The sequence below is a fragment of the Eriocheir sinensis genome, chromosome 57, assembly GCF_024679095.1.
Source record: "Eriocheir sinensis breed Jianghai 21 chromosome 57, ASM2467909v1, whole genome shotgun sequence".
NCBI lineage: Eukaryota > Metazoa > Arthropoda > Malacostraca > Decapoda > Varunidae > Eriocheir > Eriocheir sinensis.
In genome coordinates this window covers 3,376,922-3,403,808 of record NC_066565.1, presented here as the reverse complement: position 1 = coordinate 3,403,808, position 26,887 = coordinate 3,376,922, and the positions used below count along the sequence as shown (strand labels likewise).

At 41.8% G+C, this 26,887-nt stretch overlaps 1 protein-coding gene and 2 long non-coding RNA genes across 8 annotated transcripts; 2 read left to right on the top strand and 1 right to left on the bottom strand.

Annotated features, from left to right (window-relative positions):
* The first annotated feature begins 135 nt into the window (after positions 1–135).
* LOC126984609 (uncharacterized) lies at positions 136–17,467 on the top strand. Its single transcript, XR_007737130.1, has 2 exons — positions 136–245; positions 14,562–17,467. It is a non-coding gene; the product is annotated as an uncharacterized LOC126984609 (long non-coding RNA).
* LOC126984608 (protein catecholamines up-like) lies at positions 4,261–17,467 on the top strand. 6 transcript variants are annotated; one of them, XR_007737128.1, is made up of 5 exons: positions 4,261–5,267; positions 7,007–7,206; positions 8,275–8,350; positions 9,136–14,189; positions 14,388–17,467. XR_007737128.1 is itself a non-coding variant. In XM_050838397.1 (4 exons), the coding sequence occupies exons 1-4, from the start codon at positions 4,418–4,420 to the stop codon at positions 9,330–9,332; spliced, it is 1,323 nt and encodes a 440-aa protein (XP_050694354.1). In that variant the 5' UTR covers positions 4,261–4,417; the 3' UTR covers positions 9,333–17,467. The 6 variants fall into 6 exon arrangements, 1 of the variants encoding a protein (XP_050694354.1); XR_007737125.1 differs by having other exon boundaries at positions 9,136–14,387; positions 14,487–17,467; XR_007737129.1 differs by having other exon boundaries at positions 9,136–16,282; positions 16,491–17,467.
* A 3,067-nt stretch (positions 17,468–20,534) lies between these two features.
* LOC126984607 (uncharacterized) lies at positions 20,535–26,094 on the bottom strand. Its single transcript, XR_007737124.1, has 2 exons — positions 22,689–26,094; positions 20,535–22,584 (listed from the first exon to the last, which is right to left on the bottom strand). It is a non-coding gene; the product is annotated as an uncharacterized LOC126984607 (long non-coding RNA).
* Positions 26,095–26,887: the final 793 nt, after the last annotated feature.

Sequence of the window (26,887 nt, the reverse complement as noted above, 5' to 3'; positions counted from 1 at the left end):
GGAGTGTTTTCCCATGTGGTGTATTGTGGATCCTTTCCCACTGCTGGTGCCTGGCAGCCTACACTCTCTGCCTCTTTCTGCTTCTGTGTGGGTGGTGGTGGTGGTATTGTGAGTATTGTGGTGTGTGTATCCTGCCCCTTCACTGGTAGCCTGGTAACATACACTCCCAGGTCTTTCTCTGCCTCTGTGGTGGATAGTGGAGTGTTTCCCATGTGGTATTGGTGTGCTGGATATCCCCTCCCAAGGTGCAGGACTTTACATTTTTCTTCACTGAATTGTAGCAGCCACTTTTTGTTCCATTCATGTAGCTTGGTGATATGTTCTGGTAGGAAATCCACAGTCATGGTGTTAATAAGCCTCCAAACCAACACCAAAGACTTAGAAAATTCCTCTTACAATGTTTGGTGGTCATATTTAAGTTCAGTAATTTAAGGAAAGCAAATGGGGAAATCTTTTGTGTATCAGGTGTTGCGTCGAAAACCTAACCATTATGGAGTGTAGAGGATTGAATAGTTTGGTTCGGGTGATTACAAAGCCACTGTGTTAGTCTGTAAAATTGGCCCTGTGTGTCTGACGGTAATATTATAAGACACCGCCATCCAAGAACACATATTTGACAAGGGTTTCAGGAGTAGTCTTAAGACCCTGGTGGTAATTTGGCCCTTCCTCTGTACCATTAATATAAGAAACACATATTTGACAAGGCTTTCGTAGGAGTTGTGGCCATTTCCAGGAGTAGTCTTATGACCCTGGTGGTAATTTGGCCCTTCCTCTGTACCATTAATATAAGAAACACATATTTGACAAGGCTTTCGTAGGAGTTGTGGCCATTTCCAGGAGTAGTCTTATGACCCTGGTGGTAATTTGGCCCTTCCTCTGTACCATTAATATAAGAAACACATATTTGACAAGGCTTTCGTAGGAGTTGTGGCCATTTCCAGGAGTAGTCTTATGACCCTGGTGGTAATTTGGCCCTTCCTCTGTACCATTAATATAAGAAACACATATTTGACAAGGCTTTCGTAGGAGTTGTGGCCATTTCCAGGAGTAGTCTTATGACCCTGGTGGTAATTTGGCCCTTCCTCTGTACCATTAATATAAGAAACACATATTTGACAAGGCTTTCGTAGGAATTGTGGCCATTTCCAGGAGTAGTCTTATGACCCTGGTGGTAATTTGGCCCTTCTTCTGTACCATTAATATAAGAAACATATTTGACAAGGCTTTCGTAAGAGTTGTGGCCATTTCCAGGAGTAGTCTTATGACCCGGGTGGTAGTTAGGCCCTTCCTCTGTACCATTAACATAAGAAACACATATTTGACAAGGCTTTCGTAAGAGTTGTGGCCATTTCCAGGAGTAGTTTTGTGACCCTGATGGTAGTTTAACCCTTCTTCTGTACCCTGAACCTAGGAAACACATATTTGACAAGGCTTCCGTTAGAGTTGTGGGCATTTCCAGTAGTAGTTTTATGACCCTGGTGGTAGTTTAACCCTTCCTCTGTACCATGAACCTGAAGAAACACTCATTGGAACCCGACTGAGCCCCGCTTTGACCTTTAGAAATAGCTGATGTGGGAAGCGAAACTGTCTTTTAATACCGACCTGTGTTTGTGTGTGTGACCTTCAGTTGTAGGTAAGCTACTTGAGAACATAATTAGAGACAAAATTGTGAGTTACCTCGAAAACCACTCATTAATTGGGGATTCACAACATAGCTTCCGTAACAAAAGATCCTGCCAATCAAACCTATTGACCTTTTATAATGACCTCTTCTCAGTTTATGACGTAACCAAATCATTGGACGCAGTCTATCTTGATTTCCAGAAAGCGTTTGATAAAGTCCCACATCATAAATTACTTTATAAATTAAAGCAAATAGGTATTGATGGTCAAGTAAACCAATGGATCGCGAATTGGTTGAGCAACAGACAACAAAGTGGTGATTGACGGATTTAACTCAGAGCGGGGACCGGTCACTAGCGGCGTCCCTCAGGGCTCGGTTCTTGGCCCAGTGCTCTTCATTATTTACATCAACGACGTGGATGTTGGACTCAATAATCGCAATAGTAAATTTGCAGACCTGGGGGTCAAAATCGCATCAAACCTCAAATTCTCACATCAATGCATCGATGCTGCAAATAAAGCGAACAGAATGTTGGGCTTCATTAAAAGAAACTTTTGATTCAAGAATAAAGATGTAATACTTCCGCTCTACAATAGTTCAGTCAGACCCCACTTGGAATATGCGGTACAGTTTTGGTCTGCCCACCATGCACAGGACATTGCTAAATTAGAAGGTGTTCAGCGTCGGGCAACAAAAATGATCCCTTCCTTGCGCAACAAATCTTACGAAGGCTTTCCACCCTTAACATGTTCTCTCTTGAGAAACGTCGCCTCCGAGGAAAACTGATCGAATGTTTTAAAATACTTAATGGTTTCACGAATGTAGACATCAACATTGTTTATGATCGATGACACTTTGCGAACGAGGAACAATGGCGTAAAACTCAAATGTAGACAAGTAAATTCAGACTGCACCAAATTTTTCTATACCAACGTTGTAGTGCGAGAATGGAATAAGCTTCCACCATCAGTGGTCCAGTACGTGTAACAAGATTGACTCCTTCAAAAACAAGCTCGACCGTCACTTCCTTCAACTTGATATTAACGAGTTGAAATGCAACGTTTTGGAGCCTTCTGGTTAATGTAGAATCACTTAGGTTTAAGGACAGACCACCTAGTCTGGACCATGGGGTCTGTGTGGTCTGATTTTCTATGTAAATGTATATAAATCTACCCCCCGGACCGTCACGCGAGGAGGCCAGTCATCGTACAGCGGGCACCCCACACGAGGTCACACACATTCGACTTCACACGAAACATTTTACATAAGCCATCAATTATTAGACACGTGTGCAGGGAACGAAAGGGAGGGAGAGGGAGAAATTGAATAAAGAAGAATAATGTACACGGGGGAACTTTGTTGAATGGCAGAATGAGAAAAATAATGGGAAAGGAGAGAAAAAAAGTAGGCCTATATATGGAGACTAAAAAAACAAATTTATGAAGAAAATGAGAAAAAGGCAAAATATGAATAAAGGAAGAATTAATTGATTGATTGATAGTTTATTGTTGCAGGTAAACAACAAGGGGAACATGCCATCCCTACCCCCAGGCAGGACAGAGTGAGATTATACAACTATTAATACATGTGAAAGAGAACAATAATAAGTAAAAATAAGGTCGTCTAGAAAAGAAGAAGAGGAAGAAGTAGATCGAGGAAGGAAAGAAGAAGAAGAAGAGGAAGGAAAGAGAGAAGAGGATTGAATGAAAGAGAGAAGAAGAGGAAGGAAAGAGAAGAATTAAGAGGAAGGAATTAAAGGGAAGAAGAAGAAGAGGAAGGAAAGAAAGAAGAAGAAAAAGAAAAAAAGGGAAGTATAGAAGAAAGAGAAGATAAAGAAAAGAGAAGAAGAAGAAGAAGAAGAAGCTACAAGTCCAAAGAAGAAGAAGAGGAAGAACTGACACACCGTACACGTCAAAAGAAGAGGAAGAAGAAGAAGAAGAGGAGGAGGAGTGCCACAGGAGGAAGAAGAAGAAGAGGAGGAGGAGAAAAAAAGAAGACTAAGAAAAGAAGTAAATACATAGAGGCAAAAGAAGAAGAAAAAGAAGAAGGGCCAAAGTAGAGGAAGAAGAGGAGGAAGAGGAGAGCTACAGGTCCAAAGAAGAGGAAGAAGAGGAGAAAAAAGAAGATAAAGAAAAAAATAAATACGTAGAGACAAAAGAAGAAAAAGAAGAAGAGGAAGAAGAGGAGTGATACAGGGCCAAAGAAGAGGAAGAGGAGAGCTACAGGTCCAAAGAAGAGGAAGAGGAGGAGAAAAAAGAAGATAAAGAAAAAAATAAATACGTAGAGACAAAAGAAGAAAGAGAAGAGGAAGAAGAGGAGTGATACAGGGCCAAAGAAGAGGAAGAGGAGGAGAAAAAAGAAGATAAAGAAAAAAATAAATACGTATAGAGACAAAAGAAGAAAGAGAAGAAGAGGAAGAAGAGGAGTGATACAGGGCCGAAGAAGAGGAAGAAGAGGAGGAAGAGGAGAGCTACAGGTCCAAAGAAGAGGAAGAAGAGGAGAAAAAAGAAGATAAAGAAAAAAATAAATACGTAGAGACAAAAGAAGAAAGAGAAGAGGAAGAAGAGGAGTGATACAGGGCCAAAGAAGAGGAGGAAGAGGAGAGCTACAGGTCCAAAGAAGAGGAAGAAGAAGAGCACCACACCACAGGAGGTCAAAAGAAGAGGAAGAAGAGCCACCAGTCCACCACTCCACCAGAACCAGTCGAGTGTGTGTGTGCCACGTCTAACCACCATCTGTGTGACCTCGCGTGACCCCAACCTGACCACCCCCCGTGACCTCTGACCCTGCAAGATGACCCGGGTGCTCTTACGAGTGGTGGTTCCTATCATACTAGTGGTCTTCATATTTTTCTCCCTCCCTCTGGTATGTGGGCATGGACACTCCCACGACCACGCCCACGCCCATTCCCACGGACACGCCCACGAGGAACCACCGGCTTTTAAATGGAGTAAACAAGCTAATGACCCATACCAGGAGGATGGGGATGGGGGGGGAGGGGTGGGAGAGGGAGAACATACCCCCCATTCCCATAGTGACCCCCATTCCCATTCCCATAGCGACCCCCATTCCCATTCCCATAGCGACCCCCACCCCCATACCAAGTCCCCCGCTGCCCCGCCCAGGTCCAGTGTGTGGCTCGAGGCTCTCACCGCCACCCTAGCCATCAGCATCGCACCCTACCTCATACTCTTCTTCATCCCCGTCACTAATAGCAAGGAACACCAGCCGTACCTCAAAGTCCTCCTTGCGTTCGCTTCTGGGGGTCTCCTCGGCGATGCATTCCTTCACCTCATACCACATGCACTCATGGCTAAGGCTTCCTCTGACTCACACTCGCACTCACACTCACACTCACATTCGCACTCACACTCGGAGGCGTCAGGAGAAGGCCATGGGCATGATATGAGCATTGGGTTGGCTGTTCTTGGGGGTATCATCGCGTTTTTGGTTGTCGAGAAGATTGTGAGGATTTTTAAGGGCGGTCACGGCCACTCGCACGGACACACACACTTGGTGAACGCGGCGAACGGCGACGCGGCGAAGGGAGAGGAGAAAGGGAAGAAGGGAGAGAAAGATGGAGACAAGAAGAAGAGTGAGAAGAAGAAGAACGGTGGGAAGCAAGCCGACAAGAAGAGCGAAGGTGTGTGTGTGTGTGTGTGTGTGTGTGTGTGTGTGTGTGTGTGTGTGTGTGTGTGTGTACCTAATTGTGTTCTTTACAGGTTAAGCAAGATTCATAGTTTCATAATTTTTCAACCATTTTTTCACATGTCTTAATTTTGTGGATGCTGTGAACTCAGTTTTAGGTGAACGTAAATCCCTTAAAACACTCAATTCATTGACGGATAAATCTTTTTTGGCTAATATGGAAATAAGGGCAGACTACCGTAGCACATAACATTTTGGCAGTGGGGGGGACGGGTCAGGTTGGATTAGGTTAGATTAGGTGGTAAACATGGCGAGTCACTACGCTCCTCCAATATTGCCCCCACGAGAATAATAAGCTTTCCAAGGTCTCACATACTGTTGTACTTCTCTATTTTTAACAGTGCATCATACATGTGGAGGGGGGGTCCAGGGGGGCTGTGCCCCCCCCCCTGGTTAGGAGGGGGGTGAAGCCCCCCTGTTAGAGGTTAGGTTGTGTAAAGTTTGGGGATTAGGTCTTTTTCTTTACTTTTAAGTACTTGTGCCTTCATATTATGGTTGAGGGGCATGTATTCTGTCCCTTAACTATAACATGGAGGCGTAATATTGTATTTTGGAGGCACGGACTCAATCTCCACAATTACCTATTAGGTTAATTTTTGTTAGACTAGGTTAGGTCGTTAGGTTAGATTAAGTTTGGTTAGATTTAGTTTTGTTAGCTTTGTTGTGGTTAACCCTTAGACGACGGCGGAACTCTATATAGATGATCTAAAATTCAGTCAGTCAGTTTTGAGTGGCAGAAATATAACAACACTTCCAGACTGCGGTAGAATCCATACATAGACGATAGTTAAAACATCTAGTATGTGGCGTAACTATATTTATGCTATGGTCCTAAGGTTGGCAGTGACTATATAGAGACTGTTTACTTCTGGGGGAGCTACTTCAAATACTGCTGCCATCTAAGGGTTAACTCAGCTTGATTTTAGGTGAATATATATATCCCTTAAAACACTCATTTCACCGACGGATAAATCTTTTTTGGCCAGTAAGGAAAATGAATTAATAACGGCAGTCTAGCACATCATATTTTGGCAGTTGGGGGGGACAGGTCATATTGGATTAGGCTAGGTCGTTAGATTAGGTTAGGTGAAGTTAGGTTAAGGTAGGTGAAGTTGGATTAGATTTGGTGAAGTTAGATTAGGTTAGTTGAAGTTAGGTTAAGGTAGGTGAAGTTAGATTAGGTTAGGTGAAGTTAGGTTAGATTCAGTTTTGTTAGATAAGGTTAAGTTTGGTTAGGTTAGGTAAAGTTTGATTATGTTAAGTTTTGTTAGATTAGATTTTGTTAGGTTAGGATAAATTTTGTTAGATTAGGATTTGGATAATCTTGGGAATAGCGGCTCCTAACGAGTGCACATTTAGGGCACAGTATAGCGGTAATTACAACATTTCTAGCACGTATGATGGCAATCTTGAGAGAGACCTGCAGCAGACCAAGAGGTAAATTACACACACACACACACACACACACACAGACACACACATTATTATTATTATTATCATTATTTTTCTTCCACATCTCCTCTTTACTTTCCATCCCATCTCTCTGTTTTTATTTTCTCCCTCCCTCCCTCTCCCTCCGTCACACACACACACTACCTCCCTTGCTGTAAAAAAAACCCTACCCACCCATCCCTAACTGCCCCTACCTAGCCTGAACCAGTCATCCCCACACAGGCACAATCAAGGTCGCTGGCTACCTCAACTTGGCGGCAGACTTCACGCACAACCTCACCGACGGGCTGGCCATTGGTGCGTCCTTCCTGGCGGGCAAGAGTGTGGGAACAGTCACCACGCTCACCATCTTCCTTCACGAGATTCCACATGAGATCGGGGACTTTGCCATCCTCCTCCAGTCTGGGTGTAGCAGAAGAAAGGTGCGTGTGTGTGTGTGTGTGTGTGGTGGTGGGGGGGGGGGGGGGTAATGATAATAATAATGCCTAACTTAATCTAACAAAACTTGACCTAACCTAATCTAACAAAATGACCTAAACTAATCTAACAAAACTTATACTAACTTGACCTAACCAAATCTAACAAAACTTAATCTAACCTAATGACCTAACTGAATCTAACAAAACTTCTAATCTAACTTGACCTAACCTAATCTAACAAAATGACCTAAACTAATCCAACAAAACTTATACTAACTTGACTTTACCAAATATAACAAAACTTAACCTAACCTAATGACCTAACAATCTAACAAAACTTACTAACTTGACCTAACCTAATCTAAAAATGACCTAAACTAATCTAACAACTTAATCTAAGTTGACCTAACCAAATCTAACAAAACTTAATCTAACCTAACGACCTAACTGAAGCTAACAAAACTTAACTAACCTAATCTAACAAAACAACTTAAACTAATTTAACAAAACTTAACCTAACTTTACCTAACCAAATCTAACAAAAGTTAATCTAACCTAACGACCCAACTGAATCTAACAAAATTTAACCTAACCTAACCTTACTTAATTTAACAAAACTTAACCAGACCTAACTTGGCCTAACCTAATCTAATAAAACTTAACCTAACCTAACTTGACCGAGCCTAATCCAATACTCCCAATATTAAAACAGGTTATCAGAGGGAAAATCACGGGCGCAGAACTGAATGTGGATGTGGAATGTGGAGGAAGAAATTAATGAGGATGTGTGGAGGATGTATGTATGTATGTGTGTGTGTGTGTGTGTGTGTGTGTGTGTGTGTGTGTGTGTGTGTGAAGAAAGGGAAGAATAGGTTAATTAGGAAAGTTAGGTTAGGTTAAGTTGTGCTAGATTAGTGTAGGACAAGTTTTGTTCTACTAGGTTATGTCAAGTTAGGTTAGGTTAAGTTTTGTTAGATTAGTTTAGGTCAAGTTTTGTTAGATTAGGTTAGGCATCATGTTTGTTTTTAATTCATCTTACAAATCTTTTCTCTCTCCCTCTCTCTCACACAGGCGATGATGCTGCAGCTGGTGACGGCGCTTGGGGCTCTAACCGGCACCTGTATATCACTCTTGGCGGAAGGGGCAGGTACGCATGGTGGTGGTGGTGGTGGGGGGGGCTAGGTTGAGTATCAGTGGTAAAAATAGATGTTTGGAGGGAAATATTTCACTTTTTTGTCTTCGTCTTAAACATTCATTACACAGCCTTTTTTTTTATTTCTTTTCATCTGTCTACCGGTGTGTCTTTCTCACTCGCTCTTTCTCTCTTCTCTCCCTCACACTCTACTTCATTCCACACTCATTTTAATTGTCACTCTTCTTGGTCTCACACTTTCATTATACAGCCTTTTTTATTTCTTTTCATTTGTCTACCAATGTGTCTTTCTCTCTTCTCTCCCTCACACTCTACTTCATTACACACCCAATTTTATCGTCCTCTCTGTATCTTCTGTCATTCATCTATTCATTATTCTTTTTATCTCCCTCACACACACACACACACACATTTATATTGCTGTCTATTTCTATTTATCTATTGCTCTCTATTTTCTGTTTTAATTCATTGTTATCATTGTCTTTTTTTTTAAGTCATCATTCACACTATTTTTTGTTGCACTCTCTCATTCCCTCCTTCCTTCCCTCCTTCATTCACATTCTCCTTTTTTGTACATTATTTTCTTATTTCCTTCCATATGCCTTTCTCTCATTTGTCCAGTTATCTTTCTTTTCTTCTCTCCTTCTCCCTCCCTTCTTCATTTCTTCATTCTACAACCCTATATATACCTTTCTAGCCATCATTTGCATTTTCCATTTCCTCCCTCCTTCCTTCCGTCCCTCTCCCCCTTACGCTAACCCCCATTCCACTTCCCCCAGATGAGTCAGCGGTGGCGTGGGTGCTGCCATTCACCGCCGGGGGCTTCATATACATCGCCACGGTGTCGGTCATTCCGGAGCTCCTCGAGAACACGCGTTTCTGGCAGTCGGTCGCGGAGGTCGTGGCCTTGCTGGCGGGCGTCGTTCTCATGATGGGGATAGCACACCTCGAGGGGATGAGTGACCACGAACACTGACCTGGTGATGCGTGAGTGGTGATACATGGTGGTGAGCGAGGTGGTGACTTGTAGTATTGGTAGTGGTGGTGGTGGTGACTAAAAAGGGTTATTTTTTGTGGTTACGGTGATGAAAGGGCTTAGTAAGTGGGTGTTTGGTGATGTCTGAGTGGTGATATTGAGCCTGTGATGTCAGTAGAGGGTTCTTTGTTAGTATTGGTGATGAAAGAGGAGCTGAGTGGTGATATTGAGCCGGTGATGATGTCAGTAAGGGGCTATCTCTTAGTATTGGTGATGAGTAAGGAGCTGTTTGGTGATGACTCTACGGGTTATTTCCGACAGAGGTGGTGACTGAGTGGCTGTCTGACTGGTGATGAGCGAGTGGTGACTATGCTGCTGCTGCTGATGATGTGATGACTGGTAGTGGTGACTGGTGAAGGTTGTGACTGTCAAACTTCATCACACATTCACTGACTGACTGACTGACTGGGCGATGTTTTAGTGATGAGGTTGAAAAATTATTAGTTGTGATGTTGACTGATTGACTGGTGACTGGTTGGTAATATTAACAAAGATTTAACTGAGTAGGTTAGACTGACTGGCTGACTGACTTAACTGGATGATGGCTGAGCTTGTTGACTGAATGCTTGACTGACTGGCTGACTAACTGAGTGATTGGTTGAATAACTGATTAACTGACTGACTGACTTAACTGAATGATGGTTGAACTTCTTGACTGAATGATTGACTGACTAACTGACTGGCTGACTAACTCACTGACTGACTTATTAACTGATGGCTGAGAATGCTGACTGAATTTTTGACTGAGTGACTGACTGACTGACTGGCTAACTGACCTACTAAATGTTTAAAAGAATGAGACTGACTGACTGGCTGACTAACTAACCAACTAACTGATGACTTGCCTGGCTAAATGCTTAACCGATTGACTGACCGACTGACCAACTGACACTTTTTTTTTTTTTCACGCTCACTCAAAATTGTCGGCCATTATTACTTATACATATTGTTTGTTTGTTTGTTTGTTTGTTCATAATGTGTCCCTTGTTTATATGTATCTCGTGGGGGACTTACCTAATTTTTTTGGGGGTAATTTTTTGTCTCCAAGTAAAGAATTGATTGACCGATTGTTGTTGTTTGTTTGTTTGTGTGTGTAGTTGATTTTCCTGATATTTTTCCTCTGTTTTATTTTTGTTGTTTTTTTTCTTTTTATTGTTTTCTTTTGTTTATTTTCTTGATTTTCCTTTTTATTTTTTTATTTTCCCAATTTTTCTTTACTTTTTGTCTTTGTTTTTTGTTTTCCTTTTTATTGTTTTCTTTTGTTTTTGTTTATTTTCTTAATTTTCCTGATTTTTTCTTATTTTTTGTTTTTCTGTTTTTTCTAGATTTTCTTTTTGTTTGATTTTCCTGATTTTTCCTTTTTTTTTGTTTATTTTGAGGTTTTGTTTTTGTTTTCCTTCTCTTTTTCTTTTTCTTTTTTTGTTAATGATTTTGTTTGTATTCTTAATTTTCCTGTTTTTCCTTCTTCTTTCTCTATTTGTCTTGGTCAGCTGATCAAGAAAAAATATCATCAGCATCAGCATCAGAGTCTTAGCGGCTACATTGTTTTCCTTGTTTTTTCCTTAAGTTAAAAGAAAAATACGTCATCAGCTGTTTTTTTGTTTTTGTTTTATTTGTTTTGTTTCGTCCTCGTCAGTGTGTGTGTGTGTGTGTGTGTTAGTGGCTACATTGTTTTCCTTGTTTTTTCCTTAAGTTAAAAGAAAAAAAAGTCATCAGCTGTTTTTTGTTTGTTTTTTGTTTCATCGTCACCATCAGTGTGTGTGTGTGTGTGTGTGTGTGTGTGTGTTCGAAATACTTAAAGATCTGTCGCAAGAGATTTTTAACACTTACACAGATTCAGATTTTCCATTCCACACGCTCTCTCTCTCTCTCTCTCTCTCTCTCTCTCTCTCTCTCTCTCTCTCTCTCTCTCTCTCTCTCTCTCTCTCTCTCTCTCTCTCTCTCTCTCTCTTCCTTTACTCTTCTTCCTCTTTATTCTCTCCCTTTCTGTCCTTCACCTCACATTCCATTCTTAATCCCTATCTCTCTTTTCATTTTATCCTCTATCTCTCTCTCTCTCTTAGTCCTCTCTCTCCTTTCCTTTATTCACCCTATCCCTCCCCTCTCCTTTATTCACACTCTCTCCACATTCCATGTCTTCTCCATTATTCCACACATCCACACACGCCAAAGTCCCTCTCCTAAGCCTGTGATATGCTGGACCAAGGCTTAAACTTGACCTCCTCATAGGATAGTGCCATTAACACACGAGTCCCCCCTTTAAAATATGCACCCAGGCTTCGTTTGAGTAATACCCGACTTCTACACAACTTGACAGGTTTCAACTAGGGGTGAAAGTAAGCTGATACGCAGTACCGGTAAGAGATATACAGCCGTCTACAGTCGGTACGCAGGGGTACGCTTTTGAAGACACAACTTTCACCCCTGGCTACCTACCAGGCGATAGGATTTGCTTGTTAACATGAAACGCTCGTATTGCAAAGTAGCTCATTATATTTGGCGGATTTGGATACCCAATCTCTCGTATTTTCGTCCATCAGAGTTGACAGCACTGCCTGAGTGGCTCGCATTCTCAGTTTCTCACGGGTTCTGGACGAGTGACAGTCAGTGTCGCGTGCACAGGAGTACACCATACCGGGAAGAAATACAGCTGTCTACAGCCGGTATGCAGGGGTACACTTTTGAAGATAGTACCGGAAAGAATCTAATCTTACTTTCACCCCTGGTTTCAACACACACACAAACACATACAGACACGTACATGACCTACTTAAGTGAGGGGCGACTCGTATGGAAGGAGTTGTGTGTGGTGGAGATGGGACGTGATTGGTTGACGAGTGGATGGTTGAGTGAGTAAGTAAGGGTGAATGAGAAAGAGAGAATGAATAAAAATGAAGCGGAAAGAGACTAGGAAATAATGAATGGAATGTAGGGTGGAGAGGGAGAGGAAAGGGAAGAGAGAAAAAGGATGTGGAGGAAAGAAAGATGGAGAGGGAAAATATAGGAAAAGTTAATGGAAGAGGAAATAGATGGAGATAAAAATTGAGATGGAGAGAGAAAGAGAGAAGGAAGGAAGGAAGGAGAGGATGATAATGAGGAGGAGGAAGAGAGAAAATGGAGGAGAAGAAAGAAGAAGAGGAAAAAAAAAAGAGGGAGAAAACAGAGGAAGGTTGAGGGAAGAGATGGAGGAGGAGAAGGAAAAAAGAAGAGTGAAAAGAAGGAAGGAGAGGAGGAGAAGGAAGAGGAAAAAAGAGGAGTGAAGGACAAGGAAGAGGTGGAACAGATTGAGGGAAAAAGAGGAGGAGGAAGAGGAATAGGTGGAGGGAAAAAGAGGAAGAGGAGGAGGAGGAAGAGGAAGAGGATGACAAAAATGAAGAGGAGAAGAAGAAGGAAAGGGAAAAACAGGGACGAGAATAATGATGAGGCGGCGGAGAAAAAAAGAAAGAAAATCGTAAAAATAAACTAGAAAGGAGAGCGACCACTTAGCTTTAAGACGATCTACTTAGCGCTGATGATAAATAGAGTTAGATAAAGAAATAAAAAGAGGTAGGTGCATAATGGCGTAGCGGGAACTATTTTTGTACTGCTGTCTGGTCCATAAAGAGACTCGCAGTGTGTGTGTGCGCGTGTGTATGTGTGTGTGTGTGTCGTTCCTCTGATGTTTTTTATTTTTTATTTTTTTTAGAGAGGTTGAACGTGTGTGCTGTCTGTCTGTTTTATTACGTCTGTTTTGCTATTTCTGGTCTGTCTGTCTGTCTGTCTTCATCTATGCATAACTGTCTTCTACTGTGTGTGTGTGTGTGTGTGTGTGTGTGTGTCATTCCTCACAGTAAATTAATGGTACTAGGAAAAATTCACCGGTGTGTGCGTGTGTGTGTGTGTGTGTGTGTGTGTGTGTGCTTTCTTTAGGTCAGTCATAATTGTTTGAAATAAAAAAATGATTTGCACTTTTCACCGAGACTTAAGATTTTGTGGGTTTTCTTCAACTTTTCCTCCTTGTCTTCTCTTTTTTTCTTCTCTCCTTTCTTTGGTTTTCTTCTCCACTTTCTTCTTCATTTTTTTCTTCCTCTCTTCCTCATATTTTTCCTCTTCTTTTTCTTCTCCATTCCTCCTCCTCCTCTTTGCTTTTTCTCCCTCTCTTCCTCATTTTCTTCTTTTTTCTCTCTTTCTTCTTTCCTTCTCCTCTTTTTCTTCTTTTTCCTCCCTTTTTTCCTTTTCTTCACTTCCTTCTCTTCATTTCTTCTTCCTTTCTTCCTCATTTTCCTCATTTTTCTCCTCCTTTTCTCTCTTCTTTCCTCCTCCCCTTTTTCTTCTCCATCTTCATTTCTTTCTTTGTTTTGGTTCACTTTTATCGAGTTTGTTGTTGTTTTCACGATGTTTTGTTTCCCACTTTGTTGCTCCGTGGGGTGGCGGTGGAGAGAGAGAGAGAGAGAGAGAGAGAGAGAGAGAGAGAGCATTGCCTTGTCTTCCCTCAACCTTAGAAACGGTACGTCGGTCGTTGTTTATTTTTTTATAACAATTTATCTTTTTCTCGTCAATAAACACAAATATCAAATAAGTCTGTAAATAGTTAACAGAAAGTATGTAAAAAAAAACTTCATTACATCAACAGAACTCTAATTTCCTTCTACCATGATGAGAGAAAGAGAAAGAAGTGGAATGGTTAATCTTCTAAGAGCAAAACATATACGGTACTTCTTGTTAACCTTCTAATATGTTCTGAAGCGCTGTTAACCTGTCCTCTGCAACTGACATGGATTTCGCCTTCACTGGTAGCCTGGTAACATACACTCCCAAGTCTTTCTCTGCCTCTGTGGTGGATAGTGGAGTGTTTCCCATGTGGTATTGGTGTGCTGGATATCCCTTAACTGGTAGCCTGGTAACATACACTCCCAAGTCTTTCTCTGTTTCTGTGGTGGATAGTGGAGTGTTTCCCATGTGGTATTGGTGTGCTGGATATCCCTTCACTGGTAGCCTGGTAACATACACTCCCAGGTCTTTCTCTGCCTCTGTGGTGGATAGTGGAGTGTTTCCCATGTGGTATTGGTGTGCTGGATATCCCTTCACTGGTAGCCTGGTAACATACAGTCCCAGGTCTTTCTCTGCCTCTGTGGTGGATAGTGGAGTGTTTCCCATGTGGTATTGGTGTGCTGGATATCCCCTCCCAAGGTGCAGGACTTTACATTTTTCCTCATTGAATTGTAGCAGCCACTTTTTGATCCATTCCTGTAGGTTGGTGATGTCTTCTTGTAGGAAATCCACAGTCAAGGGGTTAAAATACAGTCTCCCTAGGACCCAAAGTCTATTCATGTTCTCATTATCGTACCTGTGAGAGATGAAAGTAACTAATTTCCCTTTCTCAGGTAACCCACGCACCAACACCACCACTAACATCAACAACACACCTGCCAGCCACACACCTTGAACACGCCTAACACAACACACACCCCTGTCCTGCACACCACTGAGGTTGATCTTGGCGAGTCTCACGGTAGTATGGATGTCACGCTGGGCTGAATGGCTGCCGAGTGAGTTAGACAAGGTTGGTCCACTGTGACTTCATAGCTTTGGAAGTGATGTGTCTGTTTATGTTTCTTCTCATCCTTGTTCTTCTCCTTCTCCTTCTTCTTCTACTTCCTCCTCTTCTTTGTCATCGGTCACCTTCTTCTTCTTCATCTTTCTTGCATCTATATTTTTTCTTCCTCTTTTTTTCTTCTTCTACTTCCTCCTCTTCTTTTTCTTCTTGCTGTTTTAGTCATTGTTCTTCTTTGTCATCATCTTCACCTTCTTCTTCCTCTTCTACTTTTGCTTCTTCATCTTCTATCATTGCATCGATTTATATTTTTTCTTCCTCTTTTTCTTCTTCTACTTCTTCCTCTCTATCTTCTTTCTTGCATCTATTTATATTTTTCTTCCTCTTTTTCTTCTTCCTCTTCTGTTGCTTCTTTGTCATCGTCGTTGTCGTCATCTTTTTCTCTTTTTTCATGCATCTTTTCTTTCTTTTCCGTTTCCTTGGGCTGGATATACACACTCATGCTATTTCTCTTCACTCCAGTTGACATGTACAATCTTGGCCTTGCTATTTGTTTTTTCGTCCTGTGTAACTTGGTTCATAATTTCCGTTTGAATATTCCGTAACCCGCTATACTCCCATGTTATTTGGTCCCACACTCCTCTGAACCTTACCGTACATCTGTTACTGATATTAAAGGGAAGGGAGCTGTTTGAATATTCTGTAACCCGCTATACTCCCATGTTATTTGGTCCCACACTCCTCCGAACCTTACCGTACATCTGTTACTGATATCAAAGGGAAGGGAGCCGTTTGAACATTCTGTAACCCGCTATACTCCCATGTTATTTGGTCTCGCACTCTTCCGGACCTTACCATACGTCTGTTACTGATATTAGAGGGAAGGGAGAGTGCCGAGGCGTAGTGTTAAGTATCGTATCAGCCTCACGTATCACGACTCACTGTAACTTGAAGGGTTTGTAGGTGAAGCGCATGCAGAGTGGTTATCCCAAGACATTTCCGCCTCACGTCAGCTGCTTCCAAAGACCAAAAAAGGAGACTAATCAGGTTCTCAAGAGTGTTTTTTCACATTCATGGCACAGAAGAAGGGTCAAGCTACCACCAGGGTCATAAAACTACCCCTGGAAATGCCCAAGACTCTTACGAAAGCCTGTCAGAATTATGAGTGGTTAGTTTGAAACATTTCCGCCTCACGTCAGCTGCTTCCAAAGGCCAAAATGGAGATAAACTGGGTTCTCTGAGTGTTTTTTCACATTCATGGCACAGAAGTAGGGTCAAGCTACCACCAGGGTCATAAAACTACCCCTGGAAATGCCCCAAACTCTTACGAAAGCCTTGTCAAATATGTGTTTCCTAGGTTCATGGTACAGAAGAAGCGTCAAACTACCACCAGGGTCATAAAACTACCCCTGGAAATGCCCCAAACTCTTATGAAAGCCTTGTCAAATATGTGTTTCCTAGGTTCATGGTACAGAATAAGCGTCAAACTACCACCAGGGTCATAAAAATACTTCTGGAAATGCCACAAACTCCTACAAAAGCCTTGTCAAATATGTGTTTCCTAGGTTCATGGTACAGAAGAAGCGTCAGACTACCACCAGGGTCATAAAAATACTTCTGGAAATGCCCAAGACTCCTACGAAAGCCTGTCAAAATTGTGAGTGGTCAACGTTGCCAGATTGTCGTACTCAGCCGATTATATTTCCCGACTTCCTACCCCAAACTATCTTCTGGGCTCCAATAACGAAACTCATTTATAGTTATCGTTAAAAGAGTTAGATCCTGATGTTTCTTGGCAATAGTTAGGCGTCAGAAACTGGTAAATTCTATGCTCTGAGTACGGCAATCTGGCAACGGTGTGAGTGGTCATAAAACTACCCCTGGAAATGCCCACAACTCCTACGAAAGCCTTGTCAAGTGTATGCTTGGGTGGCGAAATGTTTAAGAATACGAAGGGATGAGTGAGTCAGGGCGAGCCGGTTCAGTTCTCAGCGACGTCTCGGTTAAGAAGCCACAGAATTCCTTTTATAGTAATTTTTATATTTATTTCCGTGATTCATGTTGATCCCCAAGAAAATGCCACTCACTCGTATTTTAAGGTTGTTGTGAAGAATTGTCAGTGTTGTGTGTTTAGAATATTTAAGAATTGTGTGTGTGTGTGTGTGTGTGTGTTAAGAATGTACTAGACAATTGTGTGTGTGTCTGTTGGAGTGACTGACAAATTGTGTGTGTGTGTGTGTGTGTGTGTGTGTGTGTGTGTGTGTGTGTGTGTGTGTGAAGAATGTACTAGACAATTATGTGTGTGTGTGTTTGAGTGACTGACAAATTGTGTGTGTGTGTGTGTGTGTGTGTGTGTGTTAAGAATGTACTAGACAATTGTGTATGTGTGTGTTGGAGTGACTGACAAAGTGTGTGTGTGTGTGTGTGTGTGTGTGTGTGTGTGTGTGTGTGTGTTAAGAATGTACTAGACAATTGTGTGTGTGTCTGTTGGAGTGACTGACAAATTGTGTGTGTGTGTGTGTGTGTGTGTGTGTGTGTGTGTGTGTGTTAAGAATGTACTAGACAAGTGTGTGTGTGTCTGTTGGAGTGACTGACAAATTGTGTGTGTGTGTGTGTGTGTGTGTGTGTTAAGAATACTGAACAATATGTGTGTATTGGAGTGACAAATCATGTGTGTGTAAACTCTTGTGTCCTGGCTCAGAAGGGTACGAGTTTTCACCCTTACGACACCTCCCGACTCCAGGGATATGATGTAAGGCAGGAGAGGAAGGTGTTAGGATCAGCGTGAGGAGTGTTGAGTGTCTGCAGCTGTTTGGCTGAGGGTATCACGACCAGCCATCTGAAACTGACCCTCTCATTTGCCCTCCTGTTCTGTTTTCGCCACAGGAGCAGCGGTTAATGGGCTTTTTATCTTTGCTTCTGTTGTTGCCCTTGAGCTGCTTCCCTTGCCGTAAAAAAAAGAAGAGTTTGACGTCGAGTAATCTATCTATCTGTATCTGCGACGCACTCCCTCCCTTGTCAAGCATAAGCGGGGATATTTTTCCTCTTCCTTTGCCATAAAAAAAGAAGAGTTTGACGTCGAGTAATCTATCTATCTGTATCTTCGACGCCCTCCCTCCCTTGTCAAGTATAAGTCGAGATATTTTTCCTCTTCCTTTGCCATAAAAAAAGAAGAGTTTGACGTCGAGTAATCTATCTATCTGTATCTGCGACGCCCTCCCTCCCTTGTCAAGTATAAGCGAAGATATTTTTCCACTTCCTTTGCCATAAAAAAAGAAGAGTTTGATATCGAGTAATCTATCTATCTGTATCTGCGACGCCCTCCCTCCCTTGTCAAGTATAAGTGGAGATATTTTTCCACTTCCTTTGCCATAAAAAAAGAAGAGTTTGACGTCGAGTAATCTATCTATCTGTATCTTCAACGCCCTCCCTCCCTTGTCAAGTATAAGCAGAGATATTTTTCCTCTTCCTTTGCTGTAAAAAAAAGAAGAGTTTGACGTCGAGTAATCTATCTATCTGTCTATATATCTGATGCCCTCCCTCCCTTGTCAAGCAACCCGAGATATTTTTCCTACATGGGCAGACCGTCACTTCACCAGAACGCTTTGATTTCACATTTAAGTATCAAGCAACAGAGATCTTATGAGTATGTGTTGAGGGGAATGACATGTGAGAATGGGAACGTGTGTGTGTGTGTGTGTGTTATTATTTTTGTCGTCGCCACTCCGTCACTCCATCGCAAGAAGCAGCGTCGCCACATCCTCCTCTCGGATCAGCGCCGTGTCCGTCGGTTTAGTTCTTAATGACGCACTTTGTTGTAGCACTTCTGCCCTTTGTAATTACCAAGATGTATGACTGACTACAGTTTAAAAGCAATTCACTAAAAAAATATGTTCTGCCGTTTATTTCCCTCACTGCTTGTGGCTCTTGCTCTCACAGATTCCTCCAACTCAAGGCTGCAGATTAAGGCAGTGTGGCTGATTGGCTGAGGGCTGACTGGCTGGCTGGCTGGTTAACTGATTGGCTGACTGACTGGCTGGCTGGTTGGTTAACTGGTTGGTTGATTGGCTGACTGGCTGGTTAGTTGATTGGCTGACTGACTGGCTGGCTGGTTGATTGGCTGTCTGGTCGGTTAGTTCATTGGGTAACTGACTGACTGGCTGGCTGGCTGATTAACTGATTGGCTGGTTGGCTGGTTAGTTGATTGGCTGACTGACTGCCTGGTTGATTGACTGACTTAACGACTGACCTTGCTTGCTGGTTCAGAGGCTGGTCCGCTGGCTGGTTAGTGCTGTGGTGCCAGGGGTAAATATTGCTTTGCCTGTTCTTGCATGTGGCACTGGCCGTAGATTGTGCATGAAGGTGGAGTATTGTAGTACAGTAAATATCCTTTAATCTGAGTAGTAACAGACCCACACCAGTACGGATTGTGATTTTTCCTGATTATCAAGAGGGCTCCCCAGTCACGTGTTGAGTAGAAACACATCAGCAGTAGGGCGCAGCATTCTTCTCCTTTGTGACTTTGTTATTTCATATTTGTTCATCTCTACTGCCTCATGTTTAGTCTTTGCCTTCCAGCATGCAGTTATTCTTTATAGAGTATGACAGGCATTGTGTTTTAGTCCACACAGTTGAGCTGGACCTCTCCTAAAAGTGGCAAGTGAAGACGGTGCTGGTTGGCTGTTGGTGGGTGGGTGGGTTCATCTGAGGTTCCTTCGCCCAGCTTGATCACGTAGGTTCAGAAAATATTCACATTTCTTTACTCAGCTCATCTGTTACATAAGACTGGCCGATTTTGTTGACATCATTGGATAAAGCAGTGACTGTACAATAACATGATTTTCAGAACTTTTAATACTGTAAAAAGAGTAGCTCTGGTGAGCATGTCAGAATATTATTTATTGTTTACAACACTTACAAATTCTTCTGTTTCCTCTTATATCGCACTATCAAAATTCTGAAAGTACTAATGTATTCTGTAGGATTTTATGTATCAGAGTAAAAGTTTTATGATAAAATTGATTCCATAATTGCTGCAAATATCTATAATAAGTAAAAAGTGGTATAAACATTTATTTTCTGACTTGTACTCATCATAATTGTTCATTTTTTCAACCCCATCAAGTGTTGAAAATCATATTGGTTATAGAATCACTTCTTAATTCATCGATGTCAACAAAATTTACCATCTTGTGTAACAGTTGAGCGAGTAAAGAAGTACACTTACATAGACAGTGGCCACGTCAGATCCACCAGTCAGCGCGTCCTTATTTATAGCCTTTTCCATTTAGCGTAACCCGCTTCTGGGTCGTGATCTGTAGAGTCCCTTATAGAGTCCCGACAACCTAAGATTTGGACGTCATTATTGGCCCTGTTTTCGCTGCGCCTTTCAAATGCTAGCACACGCTTTCGCGGCGAAAACAGGGCCAATAATGGCGTCCAAATCTTAGGGGGTTGGGACTCTATCAAAGGACTCTATGACCCAGAAACAGGTTACGCTAAATGGAAGAGGCTATTACTAAAGGACTGCATGAAGGTGGCACCACTCTCTCTCTCTCTCTCTCTCTCTCTCTCTCTCTCGGGTGTGTTCAGGGCAGCAAAACACATCGGCAATTTTTACACAATATATTTAGTGCTCACGAAACAACAAACACAAGGAAAAAACATATTGCAAGAGTGTGTACAACTCGTCTCATCTCGGAGTGTTTAAGGCCTCACAATGCACACTTTCTCTCTCTCTCTCTCACTCACTCTACCTACCTAATTTCTCTCTACCTATCTACTGTTTCCCTTATCTCCCTTCTACTTTTTCCTCACTATCGTACAGCTGCCTCAGAGGACCCACGCGTTAGGGGGAGGGAGGGGGAAGGGGAGGTGACGAAGGGAGTTGTCTCTCTCTCTCTCTCTCTCTCTCTCTCTCTCTCTCTCTCTCTCTCGGCTACTTCCAAAACACTTACGTCACTTACTATTTCCTCGCAGTGTTTCTAATTTATCTCTCTCTTCGGAACTATGCTCGTCCTCTCCTTCAGCCAGTCACACCCGTTTCCCCTCCCTCCCTCCATTCCTCTATCTCTCTCTCTCTCTCTCGGCAAGTCTCCTACACGTTCAGCATTGTCTAGGATGAGCACTGTCTCGAAAACCGTTGGGTAGAAAATAATGATAATATACAACACACAAAGTGAAACCTGGAATGCAAGAGAACTGGAAAAAGTGCTGCGTCTACACTACTAAAAACAGACCAGAGGGGGGCGGCGCTGGTGGTGGTGGGGGGGGGGTGATGGTGATGATAGTGGTGGTGGTGGGGGATGAGAGAGAGCTGCACGCCTAACTAACTCCCTGTACCGTCGATAATAAACCCAATGCAACCATATATATATACTCCCCACACACGCACACACACATGTACAAACGAACCTGACACACACGTACACACACACACACCCCAAAGGTAACGTTTTGATCTGTTCTGCGCACCACCTCGGTCTGGGCATGAGACTATTGATGGTGAGGGTGAGCAAGACGATGAACAATGGACGGTGAAGGTGATGGGGGAGGGAGGGGGGGGGGAAGGCGAGGGAGGGTGAGAAAGGGGGGACAGGCATACATTACCCTGCCGTTGGTGCCGGTGTTCTTGTGTTGTGGCTTTTGGGGAAGGGTGCGAGGGTAAGGGGAGGCTGGGTTGGGTAAGAGTTAAGAAGACTGGATTGGATAAGAGGGTAGGAGAGAGGTGGATTGGATAAGAGGGTATGATAGGGCTGGATTGGATAAGAAGTGGTTAGGTCAGGGTAAGAGAGAGGTGGATTGGGTAAGAGGGTAAGGGAAGATTGTGTTGCATAAGAGGGTAAAAAGAGGTTGAGTTTGGGGAAGGGTGGGAAGGTAAGAGAAGCAGGAGAAAGGTAAAGGATGACGGGTGAGGGAAGAATGGGAGAAAGGACTGAACTTAGTGAATAGAAGAAAAGAATGGGAAGACAATAGGGAAGAGGGATATGGAGGCAAGGGGTAGTTATGGGTAAGGAGGGCAGCAGATAAGGAGGAGGAGGAGGAGGGGCAGGGGATGGAGGGGAGAAGCCAAACCCACAGAGCAAGGAAAGTTTGGGTGATAACGGTAGGGGAACGCAAGAGTCATGTCACCCAGCGGTATATACACACACACGCACACACACACAGGCCACAGCGATGCACCTCAGTAGTACTGGAACACAGAATAACCCTAGTCATCTTTCTTTGCAATGGTGGTGAGCGTCAAATCTTTTTTTCTACCGGCGCTACCAAGCTTCAACCGGTCCGCTTGGCCCTACCACCATAAGGGAATGAGGGACACTTTTCCATGGTGCCGCCTCTACTGCGTTCTTACGGCATGGATTATACTTATCTGAATGGATGAATTGAATAACTTAGGAAGTCTGTATCACTAAAGATTTTCTGTTAATTGTTTTAAGTTTAGATCAAGTTTTATTTTCAATGTTTACTGTCCCTTTGCCAACTTGTTATATATATAGTTTTTTTTTTTTTCTTTTTCATTGTCTATTTCATTTCAGTTTTAAGTTCAGCTCTTCGCTCTTTTCTTATGTCCCTTTTAAACATATATACAGATTGTTTTCCTGCTTTCCGCTCTTCATTTTTTTTTTTTTTGGGGTTCTTGTCCCTTTTAAAACAGACCTATAGACAGATATTTCCCTTTTTCTATACAGATTTTTCTTTTTCTTTCTTTCCGCTCTTCATTCTTTTTTTTTTTTTTGGTTCTTGTCCCTTTTAAAACAGACCTATATACAGATTTTTCCCTTTTTCTATACAGATTTTTCTTTTTCTTTCTTTCCGCTCTTCATTCTTTTTTTTTCTTGTCTTGTCCCTTTTAAAACAGACCTATAGACAAATTTTTCGCTCTTCATTCATTTTTAATTTTTGTCCTTTTTTAAACATATATTTTTCATTCATTTTCTTTTCCACGCTTTCCTTGCTTCTCTTTCTCTCCTCTATTCTTTTCTCTATTTCCTTCATCCTCTCTTTTTCTTTCCCATGTCTTTCCTGTCCTTTTCTCTTTTGCTTCTCTGTCCATCTTCATTCATTTTTGTCCTTTTTTAAACATATATACAATCTTTTTCTTATTTCTTTCTGTCCGCTCTGAATTTTTTTTGTTCGTCCTTTTTTTAAACATATATACAGATTCTTCCCTTTTTCTTCCTGTCCGCTCTTCATTAATTTTCCGTTCTTGTCCCTTTTTAAACATATATATACAGATTTTTCCCTTTTTCCTTCTTTCCATTCACCATTTTCTATCAATTAAAACCTCATCTCTCTTATTTTCGGTTAACTCTTCACTCGCAATTTTCTTTTAATGTTACTCCCCTGCTAATTATTTACAGCTTTTCTTTTTTCAACCTTTTCATTCGCTATTTTCAAACCTCAGTCTGTGTCACAAAAAAAGGTCCTCTGTTTGTTGGTTCAAGTTCAGTTCTTCACTCATGTCTGTTTTAAGTGTTCCTGTCGTCCTTTTTCAAACTCATTATATATACAGCTTTTTTCTCTCCTTTCATTTATAAATTTCATATGTTTTCCTGCCTGCAACATCAACCCTTCTTTGTTCATCGTCCCTTGAAGGAGGAGTCACTCAATCTTTATATTTTTCACAATTTTTCAGTCTTCCTATTTTTCACAGTCTATATCTTTCACAATCTCATATTTCTTACAATCTTCCTATTTCTTACAATCTATCTATTTTTCACATCTTCATATTTCTCACAATCTTCAAATTTTTCAGTCGCTAAATTTCAACTCCACTCGTTTCCAGTTTTCCGTTCACCACTTTCAATTATTTTTCCAGCCTTTCCATGCACAATCTTTTCCGTTATGTTCTACTGTCTCACTCACAACCTTATAGTAAATCTTTTCAGTAATATCAAGACACTGCCTTTCCATACTTTTAAATTACTGGCTGTAGGTAGCTTTGTCATTCAGTAAGTTAATTTTCCACTTTACAACACCTTCACACACACACACGCACAAAGACTCACTCATTATACATTTTAACAACCACACATCAAGCCTCTCTCTCTCTAACACACACACACACACATATACTACAACACTTTTTACACACTCCAAAGTCTTCTTAAAACATCAACGCATATACACATCTACAAGGGAGGAGGAAGAACGCCTGAGAGTGGTAGACGTGATATTGCTTCAAGTACACCAATGGATATTTGCAAGGGGTGAAGGGATGCTGTCTTTATCAGGTCAAGGGAACACACTAAATAGTCACCACCAGGCAAACTAACCCGTCCCTTGAGCTCCGTCCCCTTCCCAGAGTCTTAACTGATTGGCCGAGAAGTTTTCGTTGCCCCTGACATAAAGAATACCCTAACCATCAAGATAGAGGTTTCATGGAGACGTGTTTGGTCTATCGGCGTTACTGACAGACCTCTTGCACTCCCTACGTTCATTATACCAAGGATTAAATCGTGTACCAGGTGTGTTTGGTTTATATTAGCTACCGATTGGCCTCTTGCAGACTCCTTACGTTCATTTACCAAGGACTAATTCGCTCAAAGAAGTTAGGTTTATGTTAGCCACAGAAAGGCCTCTTGCAGACTCCCCCTTATGTTCATTATAACAAGGATTAAATCATGTACCAACTGTGATAGTTTTATAGGAGCTAACAAATGGCCTCTTGCAGACTCCCTATGCTCATTATACCAAGGATTAAATCATGTACCAACTGTGATAGTTTTATAGGAGCTAACAAATGGCCTCTTGCAGACTCCCTATGCTTATTATACCAAAGATTAAATCATGTACCAACTGTGATAGTTTTATAGGAGCTAACAAATGGCCTCTTGCAGACTCCCTATGTTCATTATACCAAGGATTAAATCGTGTGCCAACTGTGATAGTTTTATAGGAGCTAACAAATGGCCTCTTGCAGACTCCCTATGTTCATTATACCAAGGATTAAATCGTGTGCCAACTGTGATAGTTTTATAGGAGCTAACAAATGGCCTCTTGCAGACTCCCTATGCTTATTATACCGAGGATTAAATTGCGTATCAGCTGTGTTAGGTTTACATTAACTACTGATTGGCCTCTTGCAGACTCCCTATGTTCATTATACAAAGGGTTAACGTGTGTACCAGCTGTGTTAGGTTTACATTAGCTACCAACTGGCTTCTTACTGATTCCTTAAGTTCCCATGTAAAAAGAGAAGTTTAAGAGAGAGGTTTACAGGAGCAAGTGACTGGTCTCTTGCAAACTCCCTTTGTTCATTACACCAAAGACTAATTCGTGTAAAAAGTTTAAACTGATCTAGGATTACAGGAGTGATTGAATGGCCTCTTGCAGACTCACGTTCTTATGTAAACCAAAAAATAACTAGAATGCAAAGTTTAAGGTTGACAGGAGCTACCGACCCGCCTCTTACAAATCCCTCAAGTTCTCCATCATACCAAGAAGAGGTTTCAGGTGACGGTAATAGTGCCCAAGCTGCTCTGGGTGAAGGGTGAGACTCATCAGGTGGTGGCGACTGTACTGGTGGGACATGAGGTGCGGGGCAGTGTAAGCAGACAGAGATGGTGTGTGGAACTAACGCCTGATATTGTAAACGTCACATTGGTCTTCGTCAACAGTAATGTGGCTGAGTTGTCTTCTATGATCCGTTTTTTAAGGCGTGTTGAGTTGGCTGTGATCGTTTTTATATACGGGCAGTGTAAGCAGACAGAGACGGTGTGTGAAACTAACGCCTGATATTATGACCGGCACATTAGTCTTCGTCAACAGCAGAGCTGGGATTCTGTAGAAAAAATCTACCACCGGTATCGGTAGTCGGTAGCGAGCCGCGTCCAATCGGTATCGGTAGATCGGTAGATTTTTCAGAAATCTACCGATCGGTATAGATTCGGTATCGGTAGATTAAAAAACTCTATAATTATATAATAAAAAAAATGCTTTTAAAGGTCCATAACACACTTTTTAAGTTATTTCTCTCTTATTTCGGTTAACTTAAGAATAGAAGTAAATTAGAGTCTTTTAATACCTTTTTTAAGTTCAAAAATACATAACTTATTTAATAAATGGTTCGTAACAATATGATTAAATAGTTCACTGACTTGATCAAAACTTTTTTAATGTAAAATAAAGTTTAAAAAAGGAAAATCACTTGAAAAGTTAAAAGCACAAAACGATTAAGTGCTGCTGGGTGGACTTAAAAACACTGCACTTAAAACACTAGGCGATGAGGCTGAGCACGTTGTCGAGCGTAGGAGCTAGGCGTGGGTGTAGGCTACTCGCGTCGGCAGGCCAAACAAGTGGGGCTCCGCCAAAACTTTTGGCGGAGCGAGAATCTGCTAGGTCGTGGCTGCCTCTGATTGGCTGAACGCAGAACGGCGGTGATTGGCTAAGCGTGATGGCGTCAAAGTAATACCTGGAATTTCCTGCTAACTGCTTCCATAGATGCGCTGAAACTTGTCCGTTGACTTCCGTTTTTCATTTGCCTTAAGTCTTCTCTTAAGTTAACAAAAAGTCCTTTTTTTTTTTTTATCTACGATTATTGATTGATAATCGCGACGAGCGGCGAGGGTTTTCGATAAATACCGAATGATCGGTATCGGTAGCAGTAATCTACCGCCGGTAGTACCGATCCCAAATGTCAATCGGTAGTCCCAGCTCTGGTCAACAGTAATGTGGCTGGTTTGTCTTCTTTGATCAGTTTTTCAAGGCGCCGTGAGTTGGCTGTGATCGTTTTTATATACAACTTTATGGATGAGTTTGTAATGTGATAACTCTGGAAATCCAACACTTCTATGTCCCAGAAATATAAGTAAATTGCAAAACTAGCCACAGAACTTGATAAATACTAACATAACTGACTCTACAGCATGTCAAGTTAACTGTGAATACCCAACACTTCTAACTTAAATGCCAGAGTAGCCACAGAACTTGATAAACACTAACACAACTGACTCTATAG

Coding starts and splice junctions, on each gene's coding strand:
- LOC126984608 (XM_050838397.1), top strand. CDS start 4,418: ATGACCCGGGTGCTCTTACGAGTGGTGGTTCCTATCATACTAGTGGTC. Junction 7,207..8,274: donor CTGGGTGTAGCAGAAGAAAG/GTGCGTGTGTGT, acceptor TCTCTCACACAG/GCGATGATGCTGCAGCTGGT. Junction 8,351..9,135: donor ACTCTTGGCGGAAGGGGCAG/GTACGCATGGTG, acceptor CACTTCCCCCAG/ATGAGTCAGCGGTGGCGTGG.